The sequence below is a fragment of the Choristoneura fumiferana genome, chromosome 27 (genome assembly GCF_025370935.1).
Source record: "Choristoneura fumiferana chromosome 27, NRCan_CFum_1, whole genome shotgun sequence".
Lineage (NCBI taxonomy): Eukaryota > Metazoa > Arthropoda > Insecta > Lepidoptera > Tortricidae > Choristoneura > Choristoneura fumiferana.
Genome location: NC_133498.1, coordinates 4,801,480 through 4,823,435, shown reverse-complemented (window position 1 = coordinate 4,823,435; position 21,956 = coordinate 4,801,480). Strand labels below are relative to the sequence as shown.

Below are 21,956 nucleotides of genomic sequence, written 5' to 3'. Positions count from 1 at the left end.
TAGGAATTTCATGATCTGCCTAAACTGGCCAAATCATGAAATGGCGGCGTTTCATGATATGCCTAGGAATTTCATGATCTGCCTAAACGTCATTAGTCAAATCGTTAAACGGTGAGTTTTGAACGATATGGCGGACGTCCCTTAGCCAATTCATGAAATGGCGACGTTTGATATGGCGGACGTCCCTTAGCCAATTCATGAAATGGCGGCATTTCAGGATATGCCTAGGAATTTCGTGATCTGGCGGATTTTACGATCGGCCGCCGACATACATGCAGCTAAAATAAAAAAAAAACAAAAGGACTCACAACCTTGAGAATGACCCGTAATCACGAGACATCGATTCTCCGAATTGTTTTCATGATTTTTGAGTTTTGTAATGAGAAATTTCCTTCAAGTCATGTTTAATTTGTTCAAGCATTACGAAGCTATTTGACACACTCATCCAAATGAGTGTAATGTGAACTTTGTACTTAAAAAAATGTGTAAAATTTTGTGAGTCGACTACTTTGAACTGAAACAATTAGGTACTTTGCTCACCCGCGACCTTATCATAACTAGTTTTGTGCAAAAAATGTGTGTTGATGCAGTTTCTCCACACTGTAAGAACATACAATGTAGCAACATACACAAATCACATAAAATCATCTATCACAACCGTCACACTACACTGACGCGTTTCGAACTTAACAAGAGCTCATCTTCAGAGCAACACAACCGTTCACCGGGCTACCAAGTGTTAGAAAACCACAGAACACACAGACGGACAGATGTGAGATGCTCGACTAATTTTAACCTGTGGCTTCGTCCGTGTTGGAAATACATAATGTAGATAGGTACCTTCACGATAATTATTTAAGTACAATTAATTTTAAATTAAATTAGTTGACATTTTTTTTTTTTTAGACACGTATTTATCTTAACCATCCAAAAGTGTCAAACGTGGGCTTGAAGAAATTATCTGTCTTTCGACTGTCTGGTTTCCTTAGTTTTTTTTCTGAATTTGTTGCCTAAAATTTGTTATTGTTATTTTTTTAACCCCCGACGCCAAAATGAGAGGTGTTATAAGTTTGCTATGTGTGTCTGTGTGTCTGCCTGTGGCACCATAGTTCTTAAACGGCTGTACTGATTTGAATGCGGGTTTTCTTATTTGAAATCAGGTATTGTAGCAATATTAAATATAATGACCCGGATAACTCACGTCTTAAATCGAGTTTAGCTCGACTGTTTCGAGCTGATGGGAAGTCGCGCGAGTAGAGAGGTGGGGGGGAGTGCGCGTGTTGCAGCAGCCTTCGAGCCGCGTTGCTTCTAGAATAAGGGCGAAAGAAAAGGACGTTATTGTTCTAAAAATAACAAAGAATCTTTCGTAAATCCTGAAAATATTTTCTCAAAGTTTTCACAAAGTTTAAAGTCAATAATTACACGATGACTCATTCATTTTCAGGGATCCATATCACAAAATAAATAAGTTTTTGTTAACAAAATCCTACTAATATAATACAATACAAAATAAAACGGTATAATATAATACGGTATTTGATTATTTTGTATATGTTTTATAGGTTAAAACTACACAATGCTTGTTATCGAATAGAGAAACAATTTTCAAGCTACCTTTACAAATAACAGAGTTATGAGGGTTTGAAATTCAAGATTAGACCGAGAAAGACATACTGGCATGTGACGTCACACGCCAGTACCGCCATACTTGCTGTATAGAGAAAAGCGTTTGAGAAAGAGACAGGTACAGATTTTTCAAAAAATACCCTATAAATCCAATTTTCAACCGATTTAAGTTTTCTTTTCGCTAAACATTGTCTGTATATATATATTTTCGTAATAATACTAAGATATGGCAAATTCAGGAAATCATAAATCATAAATCATTTATTTTTGCTAAAACATACACAAAGTTGGTACAAACGACATGTCAGTCAAAGGAAGAAGTTGTCAAATACCGAATTGTGAAAGTTTGTGAGTGAGTGAGTTTGTGAGTAAGTATGTTTGTTACTTCTTCACGCTGATACGGCTGCACGGCTGGACGGATTTGGATGTAATTTGGCAAAATTAGTTTATAACCTGGATTAAAACATAGGATACTGTTTATCCCGATATTCTCACGGGTTAGGAATAAAATCTCTAAATAACAACCGCTGGACTTAGAGTCATGAAATTTGGTATGTAGGTAGCTGGACGTCTGGAATAACACAGTTGACTTTTTTATCCCGATTTTTTCACGGGATAGGTAGGGCTAACATCTTGAACTAATCCGCTGGATTTAGAGTCATTAAATTTGGTATGTACTCGTAGATAGCTGGTCATCTGGAATAACACATAGGCTACTTTTTATCCCGATATTCTCACGGGATAGGGATAACATCGCGAAATAACAACCGCTGGGTTTAGAGTCATAAAATTTGGCATAGGTGTTTTAATTTACCGTCAATGAAAACCACGATGTCATTTTAGGGAATTCCCACAAGAATTTAATAAAATCCCGGAATTTCAATTCAATTGCTGTATTTAATGATTTACGCGTGCGAAGCCGCGGGTAGACGCTAGTTAGGTATAATAGCTAGGTATAATGTTTTTTGTTGACAGTTCCTTGTATTCACTTTATACACATAAGTACTAGCTGTTGCCCGCGACTCCGTCCGCTTAGATTTTGTTATCTATGCCATTTTCCGGGATGAAAACTATACTAACTCCTTCCCTGGGGTTCAAACTACATATCTGTATAACGAATTTGATGTAAAAAATTTAAGCGGTTTAGACGTGATGAAGTAACAAACAAACATACTTACAAACTTTCGCACTTATAATATTAGTGGGAGTTGGATATAACATAAGAGGGATAGCTATTGTATCTCTTTTTCTCTCTTACGTTACGCTGTTGTCGGTGGAGTACTGAGACTCCGTTGTCTCTCTGTGTGTCTGTCCGTCCGTCTGTCAGAGGGCTCTATCTCTTGTGCCGTAATAGTTAGACACTAGAAATTTTCACAGATTATGTATTACTGTGGCCGCTATAACAGTAAATACTAAAAACAGAATAAAAAAGTGTCTAAGGGGGGCTCCCATACAACAAACGTGATTGTTTTGCCGTTTTTTGCTTGATATTAATAACGGCAACAGGTAGACGCTTGAAATATTCACAGAATCTTTAGTTGTATAATCACTTTAAAAATAAATCATTAAAATAAAATAAATATTTACGGGAGCCCCAACAAACTTGATTTTCTTGCCGTTTTTTTGCAATGTTGTATAGAACGTACGGAACCCTTCGTGCGCGACTCTGACTCGCAATTGGCCGGTTGTTTTTTGTTCCCCTCACAGGCACTTGTCCCACCGCCGACGATGAGCGAGAAGCGAGCAGAGCGAGTAACTAGAGGCACTTGTCTCACCGCCAGCGAGGAAGCTCTTTTGTTCGTTTCTTGAGCGAGAAAATAGTCGATAGCCAATCGTTTCCTCGCCGGCGGTGAGACAACTGCCACAATGTTTTCCTTCACCGGAATATTTATGGGTATTATTCGAGTGTATCAACCACCTCAATTTTCGTTGTCACATTTTTAGACGTCGTAATTGGTACCACCACGTTTATTTCTCAGAGCTGAGTCTCAATGGCTTACAAGTGAATGAAAGACCGATATTGTCTCTGGTCCGAAACTGAAACGCTAAGTCGCGAAAGGGATGCCGCTATATGTAAACCAAATATTGTATACTAAAACCTCTTTATTTTGGAAAACCATAACTCTATGTCATTCCGTGTTCTTAGCAACCGTTGTGTTGATTACAAATAAAATGTTTACGCTGTCACTAATCCACGAGTCTCTTTTCTCACTGAAAAATTAGTTTTATCAATGAGAAGTTAAGAAGCACAATGTCGCGAGTACCTATGAAAAGTTAAAAAACTTGAATAAAAGTATAAAGTTCTTGAAATTAAAAAATATTCCAAGTAAAACACTTAAAATTTTAAAAGAATTGACAGAATGAGTAACTTATACTGAATCGCTAAATTTGACACTGAAGCGATTCAATTGGCTAAGTAAAGTTTTTTGGAGAGGTGCAAATTATATTTTTTTTCGACAGTCGACGTCTTTGTAATCGAGAAACTGCAGCTCTTTTATTTTTATTTCCTATTATTAATTAGAAATATTTTTTTAAGTGGTCGACATGACGTTTGTGCCTTTGAAATGGCAGATAAGCTTCGTGCCTAGAACTAGCTTAGAATAAAAAAAAACTACGTCAATTGTCACTTTTGACATTGTCAAAAAATAATACCGCGGTTCTGTTTACTTGCGTTTCCGTGTAATCAGTGTTAGTAGTGTGTTTTTCATGAATATTTCAACGACCTCAGCATAACCTCCGGACTTTCGATATTGCCGCACTTCTCCTCGACCTTTGCACGATATTTGGACTACGATTTCAGCTACTTTCGACGACTCAGGCACTGCTACTTGGACAACGTTTTTCAGCTTTCACGACGACCCCCGCCCTGACTTAGATTGTTACACGAGTACATACAATGGATTTGGACGATCCCCAAAGCATTGCAGAGGAAATGGAGTATTACAGGGATGTACTCCAATGCTTTGTGCCGTCGTGTAAGAAATATAGACGGGACTATCCAAATTCACTGTATTTGAGCATACCAAAGCCTTTACAAGCGACTTGGTGCCAAGCTTTACACATGAATTGCCCGAAACGGAACTTATATGTTTGTGAGGAACATATCAATGTGAGTGTATTGCAGTTTATGTTGTCGATATTTAGGTTTTATGCTTATGAGTCATTCTCAATTATTATTTTTTTGCTGCTATTTCGTTGTCTTCTGTTTCTTTGTAATTCCTTAGTACCTAGCAATATTCTTTTTTTTTGAGAAATACACACATTATTTTGTGCTTTTATTATATTTACAGATTGAGGAAGATTGCTACAAAAGCAAATCTGGCAATTTACGCCTAAAAAAGACTGCAAACTTGATATTAACCAAGACATATGATGAGATTGTAAGTATCAGCTAGGTGTCTTATGTTATAATTTAAATACATAACAAAAAAGTCAGATAAATAGGTACACACACAATCAGTCAAATAACCCGCCCTGCGCCATACTAGGTGCAAAGTTGCCCAATACACTCGCCCCGTTGCTCCGTGGAACAGCCATGGACAACCTTTGCACAAGAAACAACCCAGAGCGGGTGTCAAGACCTCTGACAAAGCTGGCGCCCCATTTCTTTAAAAAAAAGTCTCTCCTCATAGCCCCAACAACCGGTCACCAATCGGTTTTATAATTTGTATTTTTTCTTTATTATATTAATTAACAAGGTTATCTAAATGGGCAATGTGTTATAATTGCATGTAATCACAGGATATTTATCCTTTTCATGATTGTACAGTTAACTACAAAAAGATATGTAACAATTTTTTCACCTTAGTTCATTGCTATACTTATTGTTTTATTTGGAGAATCCTCTCGAGCTCTCCTGTCTTAAGGTAAAACATTAAATAGGATACTTCTTTTTGTAGTACATGTTTATTGCTTAGTTTGGTACTAGGCTGATTGATTAGTGTAAATTGGATGCTGATATGTACTTAGTTATGTGCTTATTTTTAGCAAATGCTGGATGATGAAAGCAGCTTAATGGAACAGCCTCTGGAAAACAGAAAAGATCTGGCTACTATGTCAAAGCAGTCACTGCAATATGGGAGCATGCCAGATTCAAAGGTAAAATGATGTACCTGTATAAAAAGAAAATCAAGTGACAGATAGAGTGGTGAATATATACATATAATTAAACATCGGTATCAATGTTCGAATTTCATGGCACTCGGTAAAGGTAGCAAAATAAATAAATACATTCAAATATTTCAATAATAACATTTAATTATTTTTTTGTTTTCACACTCATTTATATTGCGGTAAACTGTACATATACTAAAAGAGGTTTATATTCCAAATACGTCATAAAACCTTAATACTCATTTTGCATTCCAAAAATAATACATGCTGAATTTCCCAATGAGCATTAATTTTACTGTCATGCAATACATAATAATCTGTAAAGTCAAATAATAGTTTATCGAAACCTCAGTCACTGAGGGAAGGTCTTTCAGTCGTTTGAAATGGATATATTCTTGCAGACATTTTTTTTTATTCGACTGGATGGCAAACGAGCAAGTGGGTCTCCTGATGGTAAGAGATCACCACAGACAGCCCATAAACATCTGCAATACCAGGGGTATTGCAGACGCGTTGCCAACCTAGAGGTCTAAGATGGGATACCTCACGTGCCAGTAATTTCACCGGCTGTTTTACTCTCCACGCCGAAACACAACAGTGCAAGCACTGCTGCTTCACTTAGCTAGCAAGATGGTGGTAGCACAGTACAGTACCACCTGCAAAAGATTCATCAAAGATTGACAGCAACATCCATGGAACAAATTTCAGTAATCTATTCTAGCTCTTTAAACATTTTTAGTCCTTTTTACAAGCTTTTATTTAGTTTCACCTGTCCCGTTGTCTGTCTGTCTGTAATCAAATCTTGCAAGTTAAATTTGACCAACTTCCAGTAGTTGGATTGATTTGATACTTACGTAAATTGCGTGACAATACAATATTGTAGTGACATCCTGGTAGTCCGGCCAGGATCATCTCCGCAGGATGGAACTCTTCAACAGTTAATAGCATCAGCTTGAAATTTGGTATGCAAATGTAGTTTGGGTGACACTGCAAGTACAGTTGACAAAAGGTATAGTCGGCAAGAAAAGCTTGTATTAATACTGCTTGTGTTCATACTTTTTAAGATCTTATCACGACATTTAGCGCAATAAAGACTGAGAGTTTCAGTTAAAAAAATTTTTTTTACCAAAAACATTATTTAAATTAGAAAGAAAGAAAGGTTTATTTTGGCTCCACAAGTACCACCTAAAACTAAGACTAGAACTAGCACTAAGACTAAAAAGGTTTTAATTAAGGTTAAAAATACTAAGTGTAGGTATTTGTTTGTATTTTTTTTCTGCTGACCATACATTGCCATGAAATTTTTATGTTGTTAAGTACCGATGTTTACATATGTAACTAATACATATTTTTACAGAAAAAAATCTATGGTTAGAAAAAATATAGTGAAAATAAAATAATAAACATATTTCAAGATTAAGTCCCTTTATACTGTAGATTTAATGTATTTTATTTGTAATCATTTTATTTTGAAAAAAAAAAGACTGCCAAGTTTCTTGCGGCGCATTCTTCTTGACAACGATTGCCCATTGCGGCCTATTTACTGAATAAAATGATTTTGAATGTTTAAAACAATATAAAAGCTAGTAGTTATTATAAAGGGCTGGTGTGTAAAATTAATTTGATTGCGTTTTTTTTTCCAGTGTGATTCTTCGACTCAGACCCAAATCATATATTCAAACAAAGCTGTTTTGGTGAAACCATCAGTAACATGTGTAGCCTGTTCAGCTAATATTAAAGTCTCATATATCACCGAAAAAATCATGCCAAGCATGCCGTCATCTTCAACTGCAAGTCGTTCAACAACACCGTCGTTATATGAACCCTCAAGCCCTTCATCAACAAGCTCAACCAAAGAGACAGTAAAAGATGGGAAAAATATGTCAGGACGTACACATATGTTAAGAATTATTAAGGAAAACCCCAAAATGTATCTGGGTCTTCCAAGATCATATTTTTGGTTGATCAATTTTTTAGCCAATCAATGCAAATTACGACCCCTGCATGTGATTATCACCTTATTTAAATTAAAACTAAACGACACAATACAAAGAATAAGCCATCAGTTTAATTTTAGTCAAGTGACTTTGCACGAGCTGTTAAGAATTTGTATACCTAATCTGGCAACTTATTTACAAATGTTTATATACCTGCCAGAATCTATCACAATTAAAAAAACATTGCCCCCTGTTTTTAAAGTGAGGTTTGCAAATGTGCAATGCATACTTGACTGTTTCGAGATCCAGATCGAAAAACCCTCAGACCCTGTTATGCAAGCAAGAACATGGTCCCAATATAAATCATGCAACACATTAAAATACTTGATTGCATGTTGCCCAAATGGCTTCATATGTTATATTTCAAAGGGTTATGGAGGAAGAATTTCTGACAAAGCTATTACTGAATGTAGTGGCTTTGTCGATATTCTTCCTCCAGGGGCTGTAGTTTTAGCCGATCGAGGCTTCAAAGGCATAGAAACTCTCCTATCACAGAGACACGTGAAACTTCTTCGGCCTCCAAGTGTTTCCTCACAGGAAACGCCAACCAAAAAGGAGGTGATTCAAACTAAAATAATTGCGAGCTTGAGGATACACGTGGAACGAGTGATAAGAAGAGTGCGGGAATTTGCGTTTTTGAAGCCTCACTCGGTTATAAACCATAACCATGTTAGATATGCGGACGAAGCAGTTATAATAGCATGTGCTTTAGTCAATTTGCAAGGTGACATAATAAAAATACAATAACTTTTGCTTTGTTTTATTTTGAAATGTACAAATTAGCCATTGGTTTTTATAAATATAATAGGTTTCTTTGACTGTACCAGTAGGTACTGTACAGTCAGAAAAAAAAAACTTATATTAAAAATGAAATTTTTACCTAATTTTTTTTATAAAAACTTATTAACACAGTAGATTCGCTGTTCAAGTAAGGGATCGCCAATGCGGATCTGAATTATCGCGCAACACACCTGTGTTTGTAGTACCTAGCCTTTGGCTTATCGACGTTAGTGGGAAAATCACATATGTTCTTCCTAACATACATAATTATTTCAAAAACATAAAGCGACGGCAGGGTTAGGATACCTGTTTCCTTAAAAAAAGATTTTAAAGACTCACGCGTCTTCAAATAATAAATTGCTCTAATTGCTCTCTTGTAAGATAAAAATTGACTCAATGTCTGCAGCAGATTCCCATAAAATAAGGCCAAGGCCAATTAAGAAATGATGCTAAATACACCAACCGTGCCGTCGCCATATCGATTAGCTTCCGTATTTTCCAAACTGCAAAAGCAGCAGAGCTCAACCTACCCGCGATTGCTGTGATGTGAGGTCCCCACTGTAGTTTAGAATCGAGCGTTATTCCTAAAAATACTGAGTCATAGGGCAGTATAGATTTAGCCCATGGTAGCCAGACCTTCGTTATGTATAAAAGCTGAGAGTTTCTCTATGTAAGCCTACAATACAGGTAAGATGGACAAACAATCTGGTTCTTGCCTGTATTGGAGGCATACATAGAGAAACTCTCAGCCTTTATACTATGAGGAAGGTTTGGCTATCATGGGATTTTTCTCTAGTTTAGGATAGAGCGTTAAGTAAAATTTTGGGGTAAATTGCATTTTTCCAAAACTGTTCAGATTTTTTTAATAAATAGTTGGCATAAGCCGCATCAAACTCAACCCATTTTATTTCGATTTTTTTGTTTCGTTCAAAATCTGGGTCAGCAACACAAAAAGCACACTTTTTATATCCTGTGGCTAGCATTTGGAACTGGCATTGAGCCAAAAATTTTTCTTTTATTTTATTTTTGTCTACATAGTTTTTTGTGGTTTTTGCTGTGCTAGGGCATTTGACTTCAATAATAAAGTTGTTGGCTACACCATCAGGTGAAGCTCCACTAAAGAAATTAGTTAAGTAAAATCCACATTCCTCAATGTGGACCCCCAATATCCGTTCAATTTCTTTTATTACAGGTTTTTCTAGCATTTTTCCTCTCTTCATCGCTTTGGTATCATATATTTTGTAACCACCAAGAATTTGTTCCACAAGAGAGCCATCAGGTGTGTCACAATGACAAGCTTCATACACTTTTGATGCTGTTATTCGACCCTGTCTAATGCTATGCCATAACTTTGACTCTGCCTGCTTTTTGGTGCTTTTTTCTATTTGAGTTTGCACAATTTGAGTCACAGACACGTTACTTTTAAAATGTTCGTAACTGTGATTATTAGTTTTAGTTGTAAAATCAAGTATCATGTCAAATATACAAAATTTTGTTAAACCATTATCATGATCTGGTAAAAATGATAAAATCAGGGAGTCCCCAGTTTTTCTTTTCTTACATTCTTCATAAAATGCATTAAGTTTCCCCAGATCTCTTGGTCCCAGTTCTACTCCTCTTTTCTTCGATGGAAAAATATCCTTGGAAGATACTGGTTGTGTTCCCTCACTAGCTAATCGTGGTTTAGCCCAATAACAATCTACGGATGTAGATGATGGTTCTGCAGCTTTTTTTTGCAACCAGTATAACATCACCAATGTGTGTTTACATCCACCTGAAAGTAAAATAAAACACTGAAAATATAATCTTCATTTACCATAAATGTAAAATGGAAGCAGAAATTGAAAAAAGAATAACAAACGCCTGGAAAAGATTCTGGTCACTGAAGGATGTAATGAAGGGCAAACGGTACAGTGTGGGGATCAAAAGGAAGCATTACAATGCATGTATTCTACCCATTGGGCCAGGGGGTGGGATCTGGTGTAGGCTGATTAGGTACTTAACCGGTCTTGCAGGGCAGCATACTGCTCCTGCAAGGCCGCCAAGCGAGCCTCCATGTCTTCCATATTTTAAATAAATGTTCTAAGTTAAAACAATAGGAATAAAATATTAAAATACAACTTTGAGATCTTACCATCAGGAGACCCACTTGCTCGTTTGCCAGTTGAATAAAAAAAAAATTAAAGGTGTTTGTGTCAGAATGACACTGAAAGTGACTGACTTATTATAGTAAATAGGGTCATTAATAGGATAGACAAAATATTGTATAATCTCTTTTCAGCAATAAGGCTTTTTGATTTTGATTTTCATAAGTATTTACCAGCCGATGCAGGACAACCATCACATGTTGCATCAATTATGTTACTACTCTTCTCGTCTAAGTGAATAGTAACAAGATAATATTTTTTTGTAATTTTATGTTCCGGAACAACTTTGGCCCTGACAAAACATTCAGTGTTCCCTCTTTTAATTTCTACATATCCTACTGCACTTTCTATGTAACCACCTCTTGATGACCTAAAATGTAATGGAAAAAATGATAATACAAGATCTTTTGGTCAGACTCAAGTCAGACTATACCAAGGGGGCACCATACAATTTTTTTTATTACTTAAAACGCGTAAAAACATAGGAATCAAAAAAGACAGCCACTTTCGAAAAACCTGAAAAAAAAATATTGGACAAAATTTTCAAACAAAATTACTGGCCAGGACAAAATTTCAAACAATTTTTTTATGTTTTTATAAGCCCTATTTTATTTAAATGTTATAATTAGAGTATGTTAAAATGGGCATCTTTTAATAGGGGTACTTTTCTCTGTGACCAACTACAGATGAGATAGATGTAGAAGAAAGGAAATGAGCATTCAACTTCTACTTTGATCAAACAATATCTAAGATTAATGGTTTAGTTCGGTTCTGGCACTTCACCGGCCGCTGACGCGGCACGCTCGCTACGCTCGCTCGGCTCGTGAGCTGTGGTCACAATTCATACTAACCACTCCTTGCTTCGCTTGTCATACCTAAGTTTCAAACTTTGGGTCCCTATATCTTGGCCATTTTTGATTACACAGAAAAGTTTTTCAAATAAAATACGCTTATTTTAACGTATTCTATACAATAAAATCATTTTAAATATATATCATCATGACTTCATTTTGACAAAAAAAATCGTCTCCGGCTCCTTCCAAAAAATTCAAAACCTTGGGTCCCTTTATCTCGGCCATTTTTGATTACAGAGAAAAGTTGTTGAAGTAAACAGCGGCGTCTTTAGCCCATGTAGCGCCCGTGTGCAATTATTACTTTAACACCATCTAGGAAGCGCGTGGTCAAAATGGAATAGGTACAAAGTGCCGCGGCCGGCGCCCCTAACACCCCTGCGCCCGTGTGCAACGCACACCCTGCACTATAGGTAAAGACGCCTCTGGAAGTAAAATACACTTATTTGAACATATTCTATTCGATAACATCATTTAAAATATGTGTCATTATGACTTCATTTTGGTAAAAAAAAATCTGTGCCCCCTTTGCTACAGTCCAACCCTTTCATCATCATCATCGGCCTATTTACGTCGCACTGCTGGGCACAGGTTTATTTGTAACCAAATAAATGATTTTATTTGCTTTGATGTACATACATACATTATGTATGTAAGTAAACGTTAAATATATGATCATAATTATATAATCATCAGAATGTTTGTGTAATTCCCCAGTACGTACATGAGTGTCTTCACACCTCTAATTTCAGCAACATTGTGCTTATCGTTCGTGTGGAAATATTCCAAGATCATGAACATATCCATGTGTGGCAAGTTTCTAGAATCTGCTCGTACGAATTCGCTCATTCTGTGATCAATAGCGAAGCCTAAGTAATAAAAAACAGTCCAAAAGTCAGGGCGGGGGTCGTCGTGAAAGCTGAAAAACGTTGTCCAAATAGCAGTGCCTGAGTCGTCGAAAGTAGCTGAAATCGTAGTCCAAATATCGTGCAAAGGTCGAGGAGAAGTGCGGCAATATCGAAAGTCCGGAGGTTATGCTGAGGTCGTTGAAATATTCATGAAAAACACACTACTAACACTGATTACACGGAAACGCAAGTAAACAGAACCGCGGTATTATTTTTTGACAATGTCAAAAGTGACAATTGACGTAGTTTTTTTTTAATTCTAAGCTAGTTCTAGGCACGAAGCTTATCTGCCATTTCAAAGGCACAAACGTCATGTCGACCACTTAAAAAAATATTTCTAATTAATAATAGGAAATAAAAATAAAAGAGCTGCAGTTTCTCGATTACAAAGACGTCGACTGTCGAAAAAAAATATAATTTGCACCTCTCCAAAAAACTTTACTTAGCCAATTCCCACTCAAGTTAAGCGTCATGGTACGAAAACCGCTTGAAGTGAGTGAATGAAAATGTCTGTATCGCTGTCGCTGAACCGTGCTTGAACTGAATCACAAAAGTAACGTCGTGGTACGAAATAGAGATGCAGTTTAGTTTAGAGCCTAAACTGAATCGTATTAAGAGAGCGTGGTAGGCCCCCTGTACCTACTAGATAACCTGGAAATTGTCATCTTGCTCGCTAATCCTGCCGTGAAGCAGCAGTGCTTGCACTGTTGTGTTTCGACGTGGAGAGTAAGACAGCCGGTGAAATTACTGGCACTTGAGGTATCCCATCTTAGGCCTCTAGGTTGGCAACGCGTCTGCAATACCCCTGGTGTTGCAGATGTTTATGGGCGATGGTGATCTCTTACCATCAAGAGACTCACTTGCTCATTTGCCATCCAGTCGAATAAAAAAATAAAAGAAAAAAACTGTAATGGAATCTTCTACCGTGTCAAGAAAAATTTGCCCACGTAAAAAAAAAAAAAAACGCACTATATTACTACTTACACTATACAAGGTATATTTACAAGAGCTGTCACGAATGGATTGAACGAAAGTAATGTCACTTTTGTACGGTTCTGTCTGATGCATGTCATTTTCATCCATCCCATCTATCCCAGCATATATACGTCCCACTGCTGCTGGCCACTGCTGGGCTTCCTCTCACAACGAGAGGGCTCGGGCCGCAGTTCCCACGCGGACCCAGTGCTGCTTGGGAACTTCACACGCGCCATTGAATTGCTTCGTACGTTCGTGCAGGCTTTCCTTCACCGTAAAGCTCGTGGTAAATTTCAAATGTAATTCCGCACATGAATTTCGTAACACTCACAGGTGTGAGCCGGGGTTTGAACCCAAAATCCCCTGCTTGAGAGGCGATAGGTCAAACCACTAGGCCACCACGCCTTTAAAAAAAACCTCGGCTTCCTCGTATTTGTGTGAAATGTATTCAAATAAACACACAGTTATTTTCATTTTCTTATTCAATCCATTGGTGTCAACTCTTGTGTGACCTAGGTAATAATTATTATTCTTGTAGCAATTTTTATTTATTACAATTTTAAACAAATATCAATCGATTATTTACAGAATATAGTTTGATAACGATCTGGACAACCGGAAAATCTATTAAAAGTATCTACGCCTTTTCAAGTTGTCCTCCAGCGGATTGGGGGCTGAGCCACAAGCGAGTAGCGATTTACTGAGCGTTATATTAATGTATGTCAAAACGGAATTTCAATAAACGTGCTAAATCATAGCACATGAACGCATTAAATAATTATATTCTAACTCAAGAAGCGTCGTGAAGAGAGAGAATAACGGGTTTCGTAAAATGCGCAAAGAATGGTAAATTCTGCATCGGGGTCGTCTAATAAATAAGACATTATCAAAATTATGCATGTGCAGGTTCTCTGCTTATATTTTTGCGGTTTCTGATACCTAACAATATTTTTAATGTATATATTTACGTATATGTTCTTCTTAAGCATTCCGCACTTCCACTGAACGTAGATATAGTTAGTGTTTAGTTTTTTTACTAAGGGACCCCATACCTCCCTGTATTATTATTATTATTTTTGTATTTTTTTCTTTAATTGTATACCTTAGTGTTTAAGTATTTTATTTGTAATTATATTATTTTGAAAAAATGACTTGCTGCCAAGTTTCTTGCGGCGCATTCTTCTTGGCAATGATGGTCTTTCCGAAAGCGCTGGTAGTTAAAAAAATGACGTGTAAAAGTGCCCATTGCGGCCTATTTACTGAATAAATTATTTGAATTTTGAATTCTTATCTTTTATTCTTTACGTTGTTATTTGTATACATATGTAATTTTTTTCAATCAGTAATATACCATAAATTGTGTTTGACCATCCCATTTCGAAATAAAATGACACGATTTTAAAAATATACTTACCTTCATTGTAATAATCGGTAAGAGTTGTAGTTTCATACAAAAAGTAACAGCGAGTTAATTATCACAGTCACCAAAATACACTGGCTTCATTTCCGCTCCCGCTACCGCTCTTGGCGAACGCGCTGCAATTAGTTCAGCGATCGGTCGGCCAACTCGTCAGTGGCGTAGTCGTATCAGAACACCCCCTATATAAGCGACGTTCTAGACTCTGACTTCCAGTGTATTGCAAGAACTGTAACGAACAAAAAAAAAAACGCGCGTGAAAAAGTTTATTTTTTGTTGATACAAGGTGAGTTTGTTATTTTTTTGAATAGAGAATACGTAGACTAGACTAAAGAGACAAGAGTGAATAGACTAACTTTTTTTATTCAGATTAGTTTTTTTTTCGTTTGATGTAGTAAAATTAGCGATTATAGTAGGATATGTTAATGCCATTAATTAATAATCCCAAGACACGCAACCCTTACAAACAATCGGCAAAAAGACAGAGTTTGAAACAAAAATGTGAGGTACTTTTATTCACTGTACCGCTTGAGTTTCAAAAAATTATTTCTTAGTTCACCTCTATGACCCTTAAACAACAGTCTGCACACCAGCTAGGTATTTTTTTTTTAAAGATTGCTTTAAACTAAAATTTCTAAAATTAAAATTTCTGAAAAAAAACAATGTAAAAAAGAAAAAATAAATTAAAATCACTGTTAAAAATTAAAGTCAAAATTAGTTATTTAGCAATTTTTTTAGATTCCATTAATCTAAAATTTCTAAAATTAAAATTTCTTGAAAAAAAGACATTAATTAAAAAAAATAAATGAAAATCAATGTCAAAAATTAAAATTAAAACCAAAATTTAGCAATTATTTCAAAAAATGTCTCCTAGTTATACTTCTATAACCCTGCCAAATATTAATTATCTATTCACCTGTAGTCTGTAAGTACCTAGGTATTCAAAAAACCCGTTATTCTCTATCATTTTGGAAAATCCTAAAACTCTATCCCTAAAGAATTTCAAAAAAAAACCCTTATTAGTGTGCCTTTATGACCTTCGAAACATGCGTATGCAAATTTCCTAGTCTCTAGCTCCAATTGTTTAGGGTGTGTATTATCTGTCTGTCGCTCAGTCATTTTACTCTTATACACTCGACACCTCCTACGTATACTGGTACAAGTGCATAATCATAAATTTACAGGAGAGCTGTTCAAAGGTTCAAAAACCTGTAACTTTCTCATTTGGTGATATAACTTTTCAAAATTTTGCATTAGTTCCAAAGAAAATATTGGCTTTCTACCTGTATTCATGGAATTTTGAAATTTTTTATAGTTTTTGAGAAAATGGCAGATACACTACTATACGCGTATTTTACATCTTGTAGTTGTGCGGTATACTGAGCTAATTACCACTTGCTCCAGTATACGGCGTAATGCGTAGATTACTGATCTAACGATATTTTTATATTGTATATGAATTTTTAGATGAAATACTTATATGGCTTGCAATGAACAATAAAAAAGATGCTCTTTTACCTTCATCTATTGATTTATAAACGTTTTTATCACTTGCATCATTATACGCTAACATTAGCATGCCACTTGTACCAATATACCGCTAGTAATGTTTTAAACGTGCTATACAAAATACAGAAATATACCTTTATAAAAAACCTCACTTGAAATATAAATGGTTTTATTAAGAAAAGTAATTGTATTAAGTGCTTTAAATTAATGGAAGCACATTCAATTGATTCGTATTCCTGTTCAAATGTGTACTCATATTTTATTGTGAAAGGTTCCTCATGTGATACATATATCGCATCGCACCCATTTGTATCCACATAACGGTTTAGCTTTTTGTGCCTCTTCAGGGTTCCGTACCCAAAGGGTATAAACGGAAACCCTACTACTTTATACTACTTCGCTGTCCGTCCGTCTGTCACCAGGCTGTATCTCATGAACCATGATAGTTAGACAGTTGAAATTTTTACAGATTATGTATAACTGTAGTCGATAATATATATATAACAAAAAATAGATCAGAATAAATATTTAAGGGGCCCCCATACAACAAATGTTTTTTTTTGCCATTTTTTTGCTAATCCTAATGAAGTTGTATAGATGGTACGGAACCCTTCGTGCGCGAGTCTGATTGGCACTTTGCTTAAGACAAGCTTTGACATGAAATATTGAGTCAAAGTCAAAATATCTTTATTCAATTTAGATTGTAACAAGCACTTATAAATGTCAAAAAATTTACCACCGGTTTGTAAAAACCTCTGTTGAGAAGAGTCTGGCAATAAACCTAGGTATATTTTGTAAACAGATTTACAATCATATTTTAGTGATATCTATACATCACAAGTATTTAACACAACTACATATTTAAAACAGTTCTCAATTCGCTATTTGGAGTAAGCACTCGCCAATGCGGATCGGAATTATTTCCAAATTTCCCTATCCATGATATAATCATTAATTTTAATAATACGCCTTATATATTAATGTCTTCTTGACAATAGATTTAAATTTTGTGTCTGTTTCTGAGTCTTGGGAAACTTCTATAACTTCATACGTTTACCCGTTTTCGCCATATACATAGCCAGGTACCATTTCTTAGGTGTGTATAAAAAAATGTGTATAGGGTGTTATTAAAACCCTGTACTATACTTTAAACCACATTAGGGCTACTAATTACTAATATGGTCCAAGTAGAAAAATACTGTGATTCGAAAAAAAAAGTTTTGTATGGAAGTGGAGTCGCAAGAAGACTTCTAATTTCGATGTTTTCCCACTTATATCGTATTAGTAATCAGTAGCCCTAATATGGGTTACAGTATAGTACAGGATTTTTTTATCAACCTGTAGGTATATTGAAATTTACTGTTCTCATTTTAATTTACTGTTTTCTTTTTGGGGATGCTCAACTACCAAAATGCAATGTAATACTGCAATGTTATATTTCTAGCACGCGTACATGTAGGTATAGCCGAGGAAATTGAATCACGTACTGGTACTGGGGTGGAACCGTTGTACTACCAATGTTATGTTGACATCCCATACATTTGCCAAAGAAATCATAGCGAAATAGATCACGAAAAGGTTTCACATTGGATTTAGTTTCCATGACTGTCTATGAGAAATACGGCTATTGTGGTCTTGCCAAACCAAAACATGTTTTTTTTTATATATACTATCAAATTATGTGCTCGTAGAACAGTTTAAACGTCCGCACGCAGCGACGGCTAGCGCGTACACTGAGGCAACTGCCAGTTACACTCGACTTCCCCGGCCCCGCGACAATATCGGTGCCGCGTATAGTGGTGCATGTCGGTTGCCTCAGTATACGTTGTACCGATTAGCAAAACGGTGTTAGATGCATTCATATACGTCACTTTATTCTAAAACTAATAGGAATATCCGTCCAAATTTTTTGTGGTAGGTAAATAAGGAAATATTAATCACAAAAATGCAAAAAACTAAAAATCAGAAATTTGTCACTTGTACCAGTATACGTAGGAGGTATCGCACTGTGTTATTTTTAATTTTCGTTAACTTTAAGAGAATAATCTACAGGTCAAATTAAGTCAGTTTCTCTTAAACAGTGTTTTTCAACCTTTTTCGTGACACTACCCTTTAGTATGAACAAATTATTTTGCGACCCCCCTACTCGTTGTTTTTTTTTCATGTAGGTATTTTATTTAGGGCCAAATATTATGAGTTAACATTTTCTTAATAAATATATACTGAAGTAGTTTTCGAAGCAACTTATAGGAGCTTTGCGACCCCCCCTCTAAAACACTAGTGGGGTAACTATTACTAGTGACAACATCAAGATAAAAAGTGGGCTATGTGTTATTCCAGATATCCAGCTATCTGCATACAATTTCTATACATAGTCGTTCAGCCATTATAGTGTGAAAGGATAAAACACACATACACACATACAATCTTTTGTACCTATTTATAATATTCTACCTGTTCTTGAGAAAATCATAGCGACAGCTTGACGTCCGCTGGTATAAATGTACATACGCGGGAAATGGGACTTTTTTTTTTATTCGACTGGATGGCAAACGAGCAAGTGGGTCTCCTGATAAACAGGGGTATTGCAGATGCGTTGCCAACCTAGAGGCCTAAGATGGGATACCTCAAGTGCCAGTAATTTCACCGGCTGTCTTACTCTCCACGCCGAAACACAACAGTGCAAGCACTGCTGCTTCACGGCAGGATTAGCGAGCAAGATGGTGGTAGCAATCCGGGCGGACCTTGCACAAGGTCCTACCACCTGCAAACTGATAGACTGACTGATAGAATTTCCAAAATAAAATAATAAACCCGTCATTGAATACTTTCCTCTCATGATGTAAAAACAGGTTACATCATTAAAGGAAACAACACAAAATTACAGCTTTCTTTATTCAGGGTTTTGGGTGATGATGAATAAGTCAGTGAGTAAGGGTTTTTGGATTACCAATTAAATTACGGGAACCCTGGCTTTTCGTCGAACATTATTTTTACCAAATGACTCATATCCCAACTGTTTACTTTGGACGAACTTTTTTTTTCTAAAACTGTTAACTATTCAGGTTATATTTCAGGACTATCCTGTAGAACCCTATAGGTACGTGTTAAAATATATAAAGTCCAAAAAGAATATTGGATAAATATATAAGGGTCACTTGATAATAATAATATTAGTTTATTTAATTTGCATAGAATTGGTTACATAATATGGATGTTTTACAATTTGATGTATGCAATTTTCTCAGAAATTGCCAATTTTACAGAAATTTTATAAAATAAACCCAACGTAACCAAAATCAATCTGTATAGTACACGTTAATAAAAGTTTAAATAATTAATAGTTTCATCGAAAATTATGTTATATCTAATGACCGTTGTGTATTTCGACCATTATTCTTTTTAAATTTAATTTATATTGACAAGTTGGCGGTTAAGTTAGGTAAGTTTTATGACAATCATGAAGTAGTTACAACGAAAAAACATGCCAAGAGCGTGTCGGACACGCCCAAAATAGGGTTCCATAGCCATTACGAAAATAGAAGTAGTTTAAGAGTAAATAGGAGCCTAAGGTATAAAATATACCTAAACTATGGAAGATTCCGTATAAAATACGAAATCCTTAGTAAAATATTACTTAATTTTTTCGTAATGGCCACGAAACCTATTTCGGGCGTGTCCGACACGCTCTTGGCCGGTTTTTATATATATCTTTTCAAGGGTTCCGTACCTCGAAAGGAAAAAACGGAACCCTTATAGGATCACTTTGTTGTCCGTCCGTCCGTCTATCAAGACCCTTTTTCTCAGGAACGCGTGGAGGTATCAAGCTGAAATTTATATCAAATACTCAAGTCCAAGGGACAGCTTGGAGCTGTGAAAAAATCAAACTTCTAAGCCAACGCAATCAAAAGATACAGCCGTTGATGCCGCTAATTTCCGCAAATTTTCGAAACTCGCAAGGGAATCAAAACCTACGGAACGGGTACTTCCCGTGAACTCAGAGTCTTGAAATTTGGTACGAAGCAACGTCTTATAGCACAGATAATGGTAAAATTGCGAAAACCATCATAGACGACCAGATGGCCTAGTGGTTAGAGAGCCTGACTACGAAGCTTGAGCTCCCGGGTTCGATTCCCGTGTCGGGGCAGATATTTGCATGAAAAATACGAATGTTTGTTCTCGGGTCTTGGGTGTTAACTATGTATTTAAGTATGTATCTATCTATATAATTATATTTATCCGTTGCTTAGTACCCATAACACAAGCTTTGCTAAGCTTACTTTGGGACTAGGTTAATTGGTGTGAATTGTCCCGTAATATTTAATATATATTTAATATCATATAATAAAACCGACTCGCACTTGGCCGGTTCTGTGGTGTAATATTTTTATTGACAAATAAATACGTCTCTTTTTATAACGCTTTGATAACACGTGTTCACTCTATCAAAATATCTAATGTATCAATCATCATCATCCCAGCCTATATACCTACGTCCCACTGCTGAGCAAAGGTCTCCTCCCACAATAAGAAGGCTTGGGCCGTAGTTCCCAAGCAGACCCAGTGCGGATCGGTAACTTAATACACACATTTGATATATTTTAGTTCATCGTAAAAAGTTAAAAATTTCGAATGTACCTAATTTCGCGGATGATTTTCAAAAATCTGAGAGATGCGGACTCGGGCTTGAACCCACGATCCTCTGCTTGAGAGGCCATAGGTCAAACCACTAGGCCACCACGGTTTTAACACAGTTACCATAGACTTACTCGTTTTTCAAAAGAACTTGTAATAAAAACCAAGTGATTTCAGTTACGGGGAGAAAATTTAACACAAACCATAGAATCTCTTTATAAAGTGGTCACTACATTCAATAAAAAAGGTCGACCACACAATATGAGCCATACATCACAATCTATCAACGACGTATCTATTATTAGAGTTTTATTTATTTTATAGAAATACTGCGTCCACTTCTGTATTTACTCCATTTCTGATTTACGGATGATAGCTGTTGCCCGTAGCTTTGTCTACTTTCCCAATAAAAAAGTACAGTCAGTAGCAGAAGTAGATGGCAGTTGTAGTGCTCAAAATGATCTATACTTGAGTCCAGAATTAGGCGAACCATCTTGACAGTTCATTGCACACAAATGTTGCCACAGTTTCACCAGTGCTGTAATATCGATATTAAAAAAAAACTTAATATCGATATAAAAAAAAACTTAATACGAAATAATAATAAAATAAATCTTTTCTTTAAAAGATTTAGAAAAAAACCTGGTGAACATCGGCAAGGACGCCGTTCGCCATTTTGATTTGCTGACGTTTCATATATGTCATTTGACTTAACTGCCATCGGTTTGCTGGGAACTATGTCCCGTTATTGTGATTTTTTTCTTGTTGTTGATTTATTTTTAATTGTGTTATCCTTTATGTCGTGTTTAGGCCTAAAGCTATGGAAATAAAGCCCCAAAAGTGATAAACATTTCCATTCCGCGTCTGCACAAGAAATCGGCATATTTGTATCGACATATTCCTATAACTATTTTTTTTGCGTTGTCTGGTAACATTTTCAGCTGTCAAAGTCAAAGTCAAAGTCAAAATATCTTTATTCAATTTAGGCCACAACAAGC

General features: G+C 36.0%; 3 protein-coding genes across 3 annotated transcripts in view; 2 read left to right on the top strand and 1 right to left on the bottom strand.

The window, feature by feature from the left end:
- The first annotated feature begins 4,037 nt into the window (after window positions 1–4,037).
- LOC141443319 (uncharacterized) lies at window positions 4,038–10,854 on the top strand. The gene is made up of 4 exons (XM_074108557.1): window positions 4,038–4,735; window positions 4,917–5,006; window positions 5,614–5,724; window positions 7,383–10,854. The coding sequence occupies exons 1-4, from the start codon at window positions 4,523–4,525 to the stop codon at window positions 8,481–8,483; spliced, it is 1,515 nt and encodes a 504-aa protein (XP_073964658.1). The 5' UTR covers window positions 4,038–4,522; the 3' UTR covers window positions 8,484–10,854.
- Window positions 9,314–12,870, bottom strand: LOC141443320 (uncharacterized). The gene is made up of 3 exons (XM_074108558.1): window positions 12,239–12,870; window positions 10,837–11,033; window positions 9,314–10,290 (listed from the first exon to the last, which is right to left on the bottom strand). The coding sequence occupies exons 1-3, from the start codon at window positions 12,361–12,363 to the stop codon at window positions 9,314–9,316; spliced, it is 1,299 nt and encodes a 432-aa protein (XP_073964659.1). The 5' UTR covers window positions 12,364–12,870.
- A 2,157-nt stretch (window positions 12,871–15,027) lies between these two features.
- The window catches only part of LOC141443236 (histidine decarboxylase-like), a 40,232-nt gene continuing 33,303 nt past the window's right edge, over window positions 15,028–21,956 (top strand). The window contains exon 1 of the mRNA XM_074108445.1: window positions 15,028–15,100. The gene's annotated coding sequence lies outside the window, so the exon portion shown is untranslated. The remainder of the gene's footprint in view (window positions 15,101–21,956) is intronic.